General features: G+C 46.2%; 1 protein-coding gene across 1 annotated transcript in view; it reads left to right on the plus strand.

Moving 5' to 3' along the window:
- LOC115083294 (dynein heavy chain 5, axonemal-like) overlaps positions 1–13,676 on the plus strand; it is a 1,259,434-nt gene that overhangs the window by 412,926 nt on the left and 832,832 nt on the right. The window contains exons 32-33 of the mRNA XM_029587102.1: positions 19–165; positions 1,569–1,741. Coding sequence (XP_029442962.1) covers positions 19–165; positions 1,569–1,741 — 320 coding nt within the window. The remainder of the gene's footprint in view (positions 1–18; positions 166–1,568; positions 1,742–13,676) is intronic.

Below are 13,676 nucleotides of genomic sequence, written 5' to 3' on the forward strand. Positions count from 1 at the left end.
TACTGTCCTGTGGTAAAGGTCATGCAAACAACAAATCAGACATTTCTGGATCTGCTGAATGATTTAATTGACATGACAACACGAGACCTGACAAGGATGGAGAGAACAAAATATGAGACTTTAATCACTATTCATGTACATCAGAAGGATATCTTTGATGATCTTGTAAGTCTAATAAGCATGTAGTATACAGCAAAAATATTTTCACAAGAAGAGGGATAGAAATTGATTTTACTGCCAAGCAAAAACATTGACCATATTTACCTCATTGACTAGATTACTGATTATCTGGCGTTGGCAGTGGAGGATACTCCTTGCATATACTATACTTTGAATACCAACCTTTTTAACTGTAATTATAACAACAATTGAATTATGTTAGTGCCATATAAACCTCTATACTAAAAGTCACACAATTTTGGATCTCTTGTGTTTAAGGAGGTCATTTATCAAAGTTCTATATGGCGTTTTCACATGCGTTAAGGCGTTTTCACATGCAAAAAATGCCTTTAACGCATGAGAAAATGCCTTAACGCATGCGAAAGCACCATCATGTTTGGTGCGATGCAAATGAGAAAAAGGGGAGGATATTTTGGCCAAGCTCACAGTTTTGCAAAGCCATAATGCATGGCTTTAACTACACCATTTTCATAAAGCTCTGCAATAGGGCTTTGTTGCAATGTTTTGAGCCAGCCAAGCTATCGGGGGGGGGGGGGGGGGGGGGGGGGAGGGAGAGAGAGAACTAGCTGTTATGCCCTCACACTAGATTGGTATTTATATTTCTATGGGAGGCCCACCTAGGCACTCGAGGTGAGGTTTAGGTATTAGTGTAGGGGGTTAGGGGCCACTTTGACATTCAAAGTGAGATGTACGAACAGAACAGTGCTCTCTTGTGAAGATTTGATGACCTTCGGAGTGATGTAACTCACCCAAAGATGAGATTTCTGCAATGTTCTCTCAACCTAGCTTGATGTGAGTCTCATCTTTGGATGAGTTTCCTCACTCCGAAGGTCATCAAATCTTCACAAGAGAACACTGTTCTGTTCATACGTCTCACTTTGAATGTCAAAGTGGCCCCTAACCCCTACACTAATACCTAAACCTCACCTCGAGTGACTAGGAGGGCCTCCTATAGAGATATAAATACCAATCTAGTGTGAGGGCATAATGGCTATGTTCTCTCTCTCCCTCCCTCCCTCTCTCTCTCTCTCTCTCTCTCTCTCTCTCTCTCTCTCTCTCTCAGCTTAAACCTACTAAATATGGTCCCCCCAGTTGTTGTATGTAGGAAATACATCAATTCTGGCACTTATTGCAAAGTGTGAAAAAGTTATTGCAATTTTGCTAAGATAGCGCTTCACATTGGTATTAGCGCAAATTGCGATAAACTGCCTATTACCATAAAACACACCTCTTTTCCTATCACATGCGATATTTAGTGCATTTTGATAAATCCAGGCCTAAATTTTGCAAGAATTAGTTTAATGTCATTTTAGCTTTCATCATTTTATTCCATTTCTGTGAAAGTATTAATAGCACTAAAAACTTGTGTTTTGTAATATTTTAAACAGGTCCGGATGAATATCAGATCACCTTCTGATTTTGAATGGCAAAAGCAATCCCGATTTTATTTTATTGATGACTTGGATAAATGTATTGTCCAGATCACAGATGTGGAGTTTATCTATTGTAATGAGTATCTGGGCTGTACAGACAGACTCGTTATTACTCCATTAACTGATAGGTAAAAATCAAGGATTTTTCAAACTACATACTGTAATCTGTTTGTTTTTTTTTTCTTTCACATGATAGCTTTAAAAGTAGTATGCATTGAATAAAGGTAACTCATCATTCCGATCTTATCACCTTTATTCCAAAAGATGTACCACTTACTATATGATCACTGGATGTTTCTAGGTCATTGGGGACAGGCAGAGCCCCAGTACAATTATGGACTTGTCGTTTCAATTTTTTATTAAAGAAATCAGGATCAGAAATCCGTAATGGAGCTAAATCAGATTTTGGTCTACTTGTCCCTGTTGACCTGGAGTCCTCTGGTTATCCCGAGTTTTAATGATCTAAAAGGAATAATTATCAACAGTATCGTAGCTGAAAGAACATGAAATGTAGTGCAGATTAGAATATGAACTTCAGATGCACAAGTGTGGCTTATGTGATTCAGTCACGTAAAAAAACAAACCCCTCTAAATGGTTGTCTCACAGTAATTATATAATTGCAAAACAGAGACTATCTGAAAAGTTTTAAACATAAGACACTAGTATAAGTAAGAGGTATTAGAGAGTCTGTTGGTGATTCAGAAACTTAAAAAATCACCCAGTCTACTCATTCACCTCAAAAGAATGTGTGTATATTCAAACCCAAACTTAGCAATCCAAATAAAAAGTAAATACTTTGTAAACTTTCTTCTTAGCCTATTCATGTCAATTCCCTATATGAAAGAATTTAGTCCTGTGAATATTCGAAAAGGAAATGAGAAAACCCTGACACCAGCCGGAGTTTCGTATAAAGAACTGCATCAGGGGGAGAACATTTATCTCTCCATCTTCATGTTCTGTCATGGATAAAATGTCTCACACTGTCATACAAGAGTATTGAAGAGTCCTTGTTGTTACTGAAGATGTTGAGTTTAAATGTAGACACTAAATTATCCAATGAGCGTACTGATGTCACTTCTCTAAGGAAAAAGGAAAAACAGGGAGATCAACCTGAACCATATTAAAATAAGAATATAATTAATGTGAACATCTAAGGCACAAAGTAGTAATAAAGAGGTCATGAAAAAAAAGGTCATAAAAAAATGAGAGGTCCTGTTTGGTGTTCCCAAGGGACTCAAAGACCTGAGTTTATATGTCCAGCATTGTTCCAATTGGAGTAATCTTAATGCCCAGTCTCCTTCATCCCAGTCAGAGAGCACCACATCTATCAGATCTTCAAAAGACTGCATTTTTTTTGTGTACAATATGAAACTAGAGGAGCTGTTAAACATACATTATGAAGGCAACTCCTATGTTCTGTCATCTTTGAATGTCGTCTTATTTATATAAATTTTATCACATGGGCAAGCAATTATATAAATGACATAGGATGATAGACAAGTAGTGTCAAAACATAGTAAAGTCTATTGAGGATATATGAACTGTATTTGTATTCATTGAGATAGCACATACCCTGCATATCCTTTTGAATATTCACAGGACTAAATTCTGTCATACAAGGGATTGACATGTGTAGGCTAAGAAGAAAGTTTACAAAGTATATACTTTTCATTTGAAGTATTAAGTTTTTCACAATAATTTTAGAATATTGATTTAGGAATGCATTTTTTGGGTTTGAATATACACACACTCTTTTCAGGTGAATGATGGAGTAGCCGGGGTGATTTTGAAGTTTCTGAATCACCAACAGGCTTGCTGACACCTCTTACTTTTACTAATGTCTTACATTTAAAACTTATGTGACAGTGTCAGCATCCTGCTTGCAACAAACAGTATTTAGGTAAAACAACCATTGCATTACGGATCCTCTTCAGGAATCATACATCTGCTGTTGCAAGAGATAACAATCTGTTGATCAGCATTTCAATTCTCAGAGTTATAACCCTGCAGATGTAGAAATAAAAGAAAAGATGTAGAAACTGGAAACAATGTACAAAAGAGAATATTTCTGGATTTGGAGGCTGAAAGAACCAATTCCCTGTAGTTCATAACTAGAAGACAATAATGTACATCTCAGTGAATGGAATACCACCAAGGGGCTGCCCATCTTATAGTTATGTTTAAATTTTTGACATGTTAGACACTGCTACTTTGACATTGTATTCTTCTCCAGTCAGCTTCATTTGATCATAAGTATCAGAGGATAGCTGAATCTAAAACAGAGTAGCCATTTTTCAACCTCATAGTAAGTCAAGTTGTTTATCTGTCACCAACTGGCTATCCATTTTATCTACTTCTATCCATTTAATCTAATCTAATGCATGGTATAATATAATGATCTGGCACTGGTTTTAAGTGGATGAAAGAATGTATAATGTACTAGGGATGTGAATCGTTTTAGGACGATTAAAATTATCGTCCGATAATTTTAATATCGTCTTAAACCGTTATGGAACACAATACAATAGAGATTCTAACGATTTATCGTTATAAATCGTTAGAATCGTGAGCCGGCACACTAAAACCCCCTAAAACCCACCCCCGAACCTTTAAATTAAATCCCCCACCCTCCCGAACCCCCCCCAATGACTTAAATAACCTGCGGGTCCAGCGGCGGTCCGGAACGGCAGCGGTCCGGAACGGGCTCCTGCTACTGAATCTTGTTGTCTTCAGCCGGCGCCATTTTCCAAAATGGCGCCGAAAAATGGCGGCGGCCATAGACGAACACGATTGGACGGCAGGAGGTCCTTCCGGACCCCCGCTGGACTTTTGGCAAGTCTTGTGGGGGTCAGGAGGCCCCCCCCAAGCTGGCCAAAAGTTCCTGGAGGTCCAGCGGGGGTCAGGGAGCGATTTCCCACCGCGAATCGTTTTCGTACGGAAAATGGCGCCGGCAGGAGATCGACTGCAGGAGGTCGTTCAGCGAGGCGCCGGAACCCTCGCTGAACGCTCCCTGAATCGCTCCCTGAACGCTCCCTGAATGCTCCCTGACCCCCGCTGGAGGTCCAGCGGGGGTCAGGGAGCGATTTCCCGCCGCGAATCGTTTTCGTACTGCAGGAGGTCGTTCAGCGAGGCGCCGGAACCCTCGCTGAACGCTCCCTGAACGCTCCCTGAACGCTCCCTGAATCGCTCCCTGACCCCCGCTGGAGGTCCAGCGGGGGTCAGGGAGCGATTTCCCGCCGCGAATCGTTTTCGTACGGAAAATGGCGCCGGCAGGAGATCGACTGCAGGAGGTCGTTCAGCGAGGCGCCGGAACCCTCGCTGAATGACCTCCTGCAGTCGATCTCCTGCCGGCGCCATTTTCCGTACGAAAACGATTCGCGGCGGGAAATCGCTCCCTGACCCCCGCTGGACCTCCAGGAACTTTTGGCCAGCTTGGGGGGGGCCTCCTGACCCCCACAAGACTTGCCAAAAGTCCAGCGGGGGTCCGGAAGGACCTCCTGCCGTCCAATCGTGTTCGTCTATGGCCGCCGCCATTTTTCGGCGCCATTTTGGAAAATGGCGCCGGCTGAAGACAACAAGATTCAGTAGCAGGAGCCCGTTCCGGACCGCTGCCGTTCCGGACCGCCGCTGGACCCGCAGGTTATTTAAGTCATTTGGGGGGGGGGTTCGGGAGGGTGGGGGATTTAATTTAAAGGGTCGGGGTGGGTTTTAGGGGGTTTTAATGTGCCGGTTTTGCGATTTACGTTTTTTTCGATTTTTCACGATTTTTCACGATTTTTCACGATATTTTACCCCCCCAAACGGCAACAATACGATTCCCTCCCCCTCCCAGCCGAAATCAATCGTTAAGACGATCGAGGACACGATTCACATCCCTATAATGTACCTATAAAAATATTTTAAGAATTTTTTTCTGACTTCTCTTTAAAATATTTTAAAATAATGTTTTCTTTTTTCCTTTTGGCAATGACTTTCATGGCATATAAAATGATTAATAATTATATACTGTGATTGTGGAGACATGTTTTGTCTCACCACTACATTTCTGTGTCTTATATTTTAGTGATTGATGTTGAATATGCCTCTCTTTCATCTTCTAGAATATAATAGAAAGTCATTAGATATGTGTGACTTGCATAAAAACAAAATATGATGGCAGAGAAGGATTGTAAAGTCCATTCAGTTTGTCCAGTTTCTTTCCTGTTGCAATAGCATAGACCCCTGCTAATCTCTGGCTTTCCCTTCACTTTTTCACAACTAAGGATTCTCTGTAATTGTCCAATACTTTCTTAATTTCCACTAAGGGACTGCTGCATGCATCCACACCCTTTCTATGAAGTTAGTGAAACACCTCTGCTCACTCGTAATCAGGAACAATTAAAAAAACTTTATGTAATGGGCAGCTGTTCTACATTAATATGTAAGCCCCTTCTACCCCCCTATGTTCTCACTGTCAAATAGGTGTTCTGAGGCCTGAGAACTGAGCAAATCATCTGATTTTTTTTCCAGACAGGGTGGGGAGAGCTATACTTCAAAACTCTAGGTGATTGGACTGTTAGTCACTCTAATAAATTACTATTTCCATTGGAGGTAGTATTCCAACAAAATAAAACTTAAAACTCAACTTTTTCAGGTGTTACAATTTGACAGAGAAGTTATCTTTCAAATAAAAAGATTCAGCAGCATATACGCATGCATATGGCCATGAGCAGGTTTATACTAGTATTGTAAAACCCATGTGTAAATATTGACCACCCCCTGAAAGCCCCAGACTGCCCCTTTTTTTAACACGCATATATATGTACATTTCTCACAGGACAAGCAGAATGGTAGTCCTCACATATGGGTGACATCACAGGATGGAGCCCAATCACGGAACACTTTTGTCAAAGTTTCTAGAACTTTGACTGGCACCTACTGGGCATGCCCAGGTTGGCACTAACCCTGCAACCAGCAGGGGTCTCCCTTCAGTCTTCTTTTTTCTGCGCAGAAGTAGCCACGCGGTTAAGGAGCTCTTGGATATTCCTGACAGGAATTTTTCCTCAAGGAATTACTTCAAACTTTCATATCCCACAGGGGTCCCCCTCTTGAATTTTTAATTTCACAGTACTCCGGTAAGTTTTTACCTGGTCAATTCCCGTCGAGTTTGGCCCTCGTGGCCTACTGGCCGTCGACCACACTGCGGCTCAATTTCTTTTCAAAGGCCATGGCATCGGGGTTCCGTCTGTGCCCTGACTGCACTCGCACCATGTCCATCACAGACCTGCATAAAGTCTGTGTAATGTGCCTATGGTGTGAGCATGATGTCCTGACTTGCACCAAATGTGCCTTAATGACACCAAAAGGTCACAAAGCCAGAATGGAGAAAATGGGACTTCTCTTTTGGTCTCAAACTCTGATGCCATCCATAGCTTTGACATTGTCCGAACCGGCACCATCCACGTCGCGCCAGTACCGTGCACCGGCCGGTGACTGTCCAGCGTCGACTATTTACTGACTATCGACTACCTCTGTTCCCCCTCAGGACCAAGGGGATCGAAGAGAGAAACATCGACATTGGCACCGAAAGCCTCGGACCATCGATGAAGGCAAATCATCGACCTCGCCATCGTCCAAGCCACCATCGAAGAAGCCCCATCTAGAAAAGGCATCGAACCTTTCTGAGACTGGGTCACCGAGGCAACCCTCACCCAAATGGGTAATGGTAGCCGCTACTCTGCCTTTAACGGTGGTCCCTCCAGCTATGCCACTGCCTCCTTCTCCCCTTCCGGAGCCGGGGCTGCTTGCTCCAGGTCTCTGTGAGCAGCTGGACTGGATGGTTCAGGAGGCCATCGACAAAGCGATGCACAGATTCCAGGTTCCTCCGATGCCAAACCCGGTGCCGAGTGTGGAACCGATCACCGACCCCATTCCAGCAGCGCTGGCACCGCTGCTTTCGAGAATGGAAGCGCTTATAGCCGATTTTCCACCGATGGATCCTGGGTCACCAATGGATCCATGCCCTCTCCTCTTCCACTGTCATCGGGAGGAGAAACACCGTTCCATCTGCCTCCATCGGGAGTCCTGCCGATGCCTAAACTATCGACGTCTTCAATGCCGTTACTACCATCGGTGCCACCGACTCATCCATCGATGCCCTTGATGCCGACATCAGTGCCCCCAGTAACTCCCTCCATGCCTTCGGAGCCTAAACCGGGACCTTCGGGAATACCTTCTGTTACCGAGCACGCGGAGCGCAGTCGCTTCTATAGCAGGTGGTGAGCCCTTGGGCCACGGCAGGACTCAAGGAGGAGCCCCAAGCCACACCGTGGGAGGTGAGCCGGTGCAGGCATGGTGAGGCAGGCAGGAACAAAAGAAGGGGGTAAGGAGCAGAGTCTGACCCTCAGCCGGACCTGCACGCCCATAGCAACCAACACTGGGAAGTTGATTGATGAACGGTCCTCCGACTGTTCCAATACCTTTCGGACCTGCCACTGGGTACGGCATAGGGCGGCAGGCCGGACAGAGGCGAGGGCAGACAGAGTCCTTAGAACTGAAGACATCAGACGGGGGCTGAAGCAGACATCCAAGACAGGGCTGAAGCAAGACATCAAGGCAAGGGCTGAAGCAGGATACGGGCACTGTCTCTCAAGGCGCCCTACACAGCCAGCACGGCTGGACTGGTCACGGACCACCCTGTCATACAATCATGGGAGCGGACACGTGCAGGGAAGAGGAAGCGGTGGGTACTGCACTCCTGGCAGTCAAGGCAGGGTAGGTTGCTGCACTCCTGGCAGCCTAAAGCAGGAATTGCTGCACTCCTGGCAGCCTAAAGCAGGAAGGAAAGACAGGAACTGGATCAGGCACTGGATCAGGAACAGACATCAGGCAACATCAGGAACAGACATCAAGGCAGAGACAGGACAAGGAGCCATCAAAGCAAGACCGACCACGGAGGACCTGGATCGAGGAAGAGGTACAGACGACTGTAGAACTCAATCCGAAGGCAAACTGGAACTGAAGAGGAAGTCCTTTTATACAGCTGATGTGGGCAACTCCCTGGGAGGAGTTCACCTGGACTGCCCCTCACTGGCCCTATAAGTGAGGTGGAGAGCTGCGAGCCAGCCCCTAGGGAGAAGGGCGTGGCTGAAGCAGGAAGTCCAAACGGAGCCAAGCAAGCCACAGGCAGGCCTCAGGAACAGCTAGGCCTCCCAGGCCCTGGAACACATCCTGGATGTACACATGCGAGGCCCTGGCTTCGAAGTGGCCTCCGGTGGAAAGGTGAGATACCTCCTGTAGCGCGGCAACAGGGGGGGTCGTAACACCTTCGTCCCATCCCTCCCAGGTTCTTAGAGGGACTGGAGCTGATCCTTATGATACCTGGACCGACGATTCGTCACCAGACACTGATGATTTACCATCACCACCCTCTCCTACTGAAAGCAGGAAGCGTTCTCCTCCAGAGGACTTGTCCTTCATCAATTTTGTGAAGAAAATGTCGGAGTTGGTTCCTTTCCAACTACAGACAGAGCAAGATGATAGACATCAGATGATGGAGCTGTTACAATTTCTGGATGCTTCCAAAAAAATCAGCTCCATCCCTATCCATCAAGTTCTTTTGGATCTTCTCAAAAAGAATTGGGAACACCCTGGTTCGGTAGCACCAGTCAACCGGAAAGCAGACACCACATATTTGGTCCAGTCAGCTCCAGGGTTCCAAAAACCTCAATTAGATCACCAATCCGTAGTTGTTGAATCTGCCCAAAAGAGGGCACTTTGTTCAAAGCCCCATTCTTCCTTCCCTCCAGGCAAAGAGCAGAAATTCCTGGATGCCATTGGTCGGCGTGTCTTCCAGGGATCAATGTTTATCTCTTGGATCACATCTTACCAACTTTATATGACCCAGTACAACAGGGTCCTCTTCAAACAAATACAATAATTTGCAGAGTCCCTGCCTCAGCAATCCCAGGAACAGCTACAAACCCTGGTTCACAAAGGTTTTGAAGTGGGGAAAGCTGAAATAAGGTCCTCTTATGACATCTTCGACACCGCTTCCAGAGTTTTGGCAGTTGCTATTTCTGCAAGAAGATGGGCCTGGCTTAAGTCTTTGGTCATAAGTCCTGAAGTCCAGGACAGATTATCCAGATCGGATTGCATTGGAGACAATCTTTTTGGTAAAAGATCCAACAAACAGTGGCGCAGCTCAAGGATCATCATGAGACTCTTCGCCAACTCTCTCTGATGCCTTCTGAATACCCCGGCCAAATAACCATTCAAGAATGACTCCAAAAATTCATTCTATCGTCAAAATAAGTCCTATCCACCACTGTCTAGAGGTCGCTCCACAAAGCCTTTCCAAAAATCCCAGTCTTGTCAACCTTGTAAACAAAAACCGCAAGTAGCTCCTCAGCCAGGCCCTGCTTCCGGTTTTTCACTCCTGCATAGATAGCAGCAGCCAGCTTCCACTGCTGCATGTACCAGTGGGAGGTTGATTGTGCCACTTCAACAACATGTGGCACACAATCACATCAGACCAGTGGGTCCTTGCCATAATTTCTCAAGTTTATCACCTGAACTTTCTCTCCATCCTACCGGATTCCACACCTCGGCTGAAGTGGGGAGCATCAGACCATTCACTACTCCTGGACCAGGAAGTCCTCTCTCCTCTTTCGATCCAGAGCAGTTGAACCAGTGCCCTACTCCCAACAGGACCTCAGATTTTATTCCCGGTACTTTCTAATCCCCAAAAGTCAGGCGGCGTTCATCCAATTCTGGACCTATGTGCCCTCAACAAGTACCTCCAATGAGAAAACTTCAAAATGGTAACCTTGGGTTCCCTCCTTCCTCTTCTGCAAAGAGGGTACTGGCTCTGCTCTCTAGACCTCCAGGACACTTACACGCACATAGCCATCACTCCGTCTCATCGCAGATTTCTGAGATTTCTGGTAGGCCCAAATCACTGTCAATACTCAGTGCTCCCGTTTGGCCTAGCATCTGCTCTATGAGTCTTCACCAAGTGTCTCGTAGTGGTAGCAGCCTTCCTAAGGATGCAAGGTGTTCACATCTACCCCTATCTCGACGATTGTTTAATCAGGGCTCCCACTCAGCAAGCGGCTCGGTCGTCCCTACGTCTTACCTTACACACTCTGATCTCTCTAGGATTTCTCATCAATTACATGAAATCCTGCTTAGTCCCATCTCAAACTTTGTCATTCATAGGGGCAGACTTGGACACCTTCAAAGCAAAGGCATTTCTGCCTCGACAGCGAGCTCTCACTCTCACGTCTCTCTCACACCAGCTATAGTCTCAACAATGCTCAACTGCAGGCCATTTCCTCATCCTGCTGGGGCACATGGCATCCTTGGTGCATGTTACCCCGATGGCCCACTTGGCCTTGAGAGTCATGCAGTGGACTCAATGGTCACAATGGACTCAATCCATTCAACCACTGTCAATCATTGTCCACATCACCGACCCACTTCTTCGGTCTCTGGCTTGGTGGAAAATTTAGACCAATCTCCTCCAAGGCCTACCTTTCCAGACTCGAAATCCTCAAGTAACCCTTACCACCAATGCTTGCAACCTTGGCTGGGGAGCACTTGTTGCCAATTTGCAAACTCAAAGGACTTAGTCTCCAGAGGAAGCCAAACACCAAATAAATTTCCTGGAGATAAGAGCAATCATATATGCTCTCAGGGTGTTTCAGGATCGCCTTTCCAACCAGGTCATCCTGATCCAGACGGACAACCAGGTGGCCATGTGGTACATCAACAAACAAGGAGGAATGGGCTCCTACCTCCTGTGTCAGGAAGCTGCACAGATATGGGCGGAAGCCCTCTCCCACTCGATGTACCTCAGGGCCACCTACTTGCCAGGAGTGGACAATGTGTTGGCAGACATGCTGAGTCACACCTTTCAGCTGCACGAGTGGTCCCTCAACCCCTCAGTAGCAGGCTCAATATTCCAACATTGGGGTTACCCTCACATAGACCTCTTTGCGTCACCTCAAAACCGCAAAGTAGAGAACTTTTGCTCTCTCACTTGCAGCCAACACTCACTACCAAGAGATGCGTTCTCTCTTTCACGGGCAACTGGTCTCCTATATGCATTTCCTCCACTTCCACTTCTCTCCAAGACTCTCGTGAAGCTACGTTAGGACAAGGGAACCATGATCCTGATAGCCCCTCAATGGCCACACCAGATGTGGTTTCCAATTCTTCAGGACCTCTCCATTCACAGGCACATTCCCCTGGGGAAGGACCCGCTTCTGATCACTCAGAACGATGGGTGCCTATGTCACCCCAATCTTCAGGCCTTGTCCCTGACTGCCTGGATGTTGAAAGGTTAATTCTTCAGCCACTTAACCTTTCAGAGCTCGTTTCCCATGTCCTGATTGCTTCACGGAAGCCTTCCACAAGAAAATCTTATTTTTACAAATGGAACAGTTTTAAGTCATGGTGTTCTTCACTGTCACTTGATCCTTTTACCTGTTCTACCACAAAGTTTCTGGACTACCTCTGGCACCTGTCAGAGTCAGGTCTAAAAACTTCTTCCATCAGGATGCATGTCAGTGCGGTGGCTGCCTTTCATAAAGGTGTGGGGATGTACCCATTTCAGTACAACCCCTTGTCACACGCTTTTTGAAGGGGTTGCTTCACTTTAAACCTCCACTGCACCCTCCTGCCCCTTCTTGGGACTTTAACCTAGTTTTGGGTCGGCTCACAGGATTGGAGAGGCTTCGAGCCTCTCCAATCCTGTGATCTTCGATATCTCACATGGAAAGTGATTTTTCTTCTGGCAATCACATCTGCTAGCAGAGTTAGTGAGTTACAGGCTCTAGTTACCTACCCGCCTTATACTAAACTTCTGCACAACAGGGTAGTACTCCGAACTCACCCCAAGTTTTTGCCTTAGGTAGTATCAGAGTTTCATATCAATCAATCCATTATACTACCCACTTTCTTTCCCAGGCCCCACTCAAACCCAGGAGAGCATGCTCTGCATACCCTTGACTGTAAACGGGCTCTAGCATTCTACCTAGACCATACAACTTCAACGAGCCAAGCGGGATTTAATACAGGGTCCATCCATGGCACATAGAGAAAGATATCTCTCTTTGCAAACGGCCATTAATACCGTAATCCATAAGCGCACGAAGAAGAGCCTTCTCTTTTACCAACACAAGCTCTTCCAATTCGGACAAAAATCAGGTAAAATGATGGCTCAGTTAATTAAATCGGCCAGGGGATCTCGATATATTCTAACCATCAAGAATGCCCAACAAAAGATAGTGACTGATGCTGAAGGTATTAAATGGGCCTTTCACATATACTATGCTAAACTATTAGAGATGTGAATCGTGTCCTCGATCGTCTTAACGATCGATTTCGGCTGGGAGGGGGAGGGAATCGTATCGTTGCCGTTTGGGTGTTTAGAATATCGTGAAAATCGTTAAAATCGTGAACCGGCACACTAAAACCCCCTAAAACCCACCCCCGACCCTTTAAATTAAATCCCCCACCCCCAAATGCCTTAAATTACCCTGGGATCCAGCGGCGGTCCATAGCTAAATCGGGGGAAGGGGGAGGGCAGGAAAACCGGCACCCTAAATCCCCCTAAAACCCACCCCCGACCCTTTAAATTAAATCCCCCACCCCCAAATGCCTTAAATTACCCTGGGATCCAGCGGCAGTCCATAGCTAAATCGGGGGAAGGGGGAGGGCAGGAAAACCGGCATCCTAAATCCCCCTAAAACCCACCCCCGACCCTTTAAATTAAATCCCCCCCTCCCGAACCCCCCCAAATGCCTTAAAGTACCCTGGGGTCCAGTGGCGGTCCGAAACGGGCCGAAAACCAGCACACTAAATCCCCCTAAAACCCACCCCCGACCCTTTAAATTAAACCCCCCCCCCCCAAATGCCTTAAATTACCCTGGGGTCCAGTGGCAGTCCGAAACGGGCTCCTGCTGTTGAAGCGTGTTGTCTTCAGCCGGCGCCATTTTGCAAAATGGCCGCCGCAAAATGGCGGCGGCCATAGACCAACACGATTCGACCGCAGGAGGTCGCTTCCGGACCCCCGCTGG

The sequence above is a fragment of the Rhinatrema bivittatum genome, chromosome 2 (assembly GCF_901001135.1).
Source record: "Rhinatrema bivittatum chromosome 2, aRhiBiv1.1, whole genome shotgun sequence".
Classification (NCBI taxonomy): Eukaryota; Metazoa; Chordata; class Amphibia; order Gymnophiona; family Rhinatrematidae; genus Rhinatrema; species Rhinatrema bivittatum.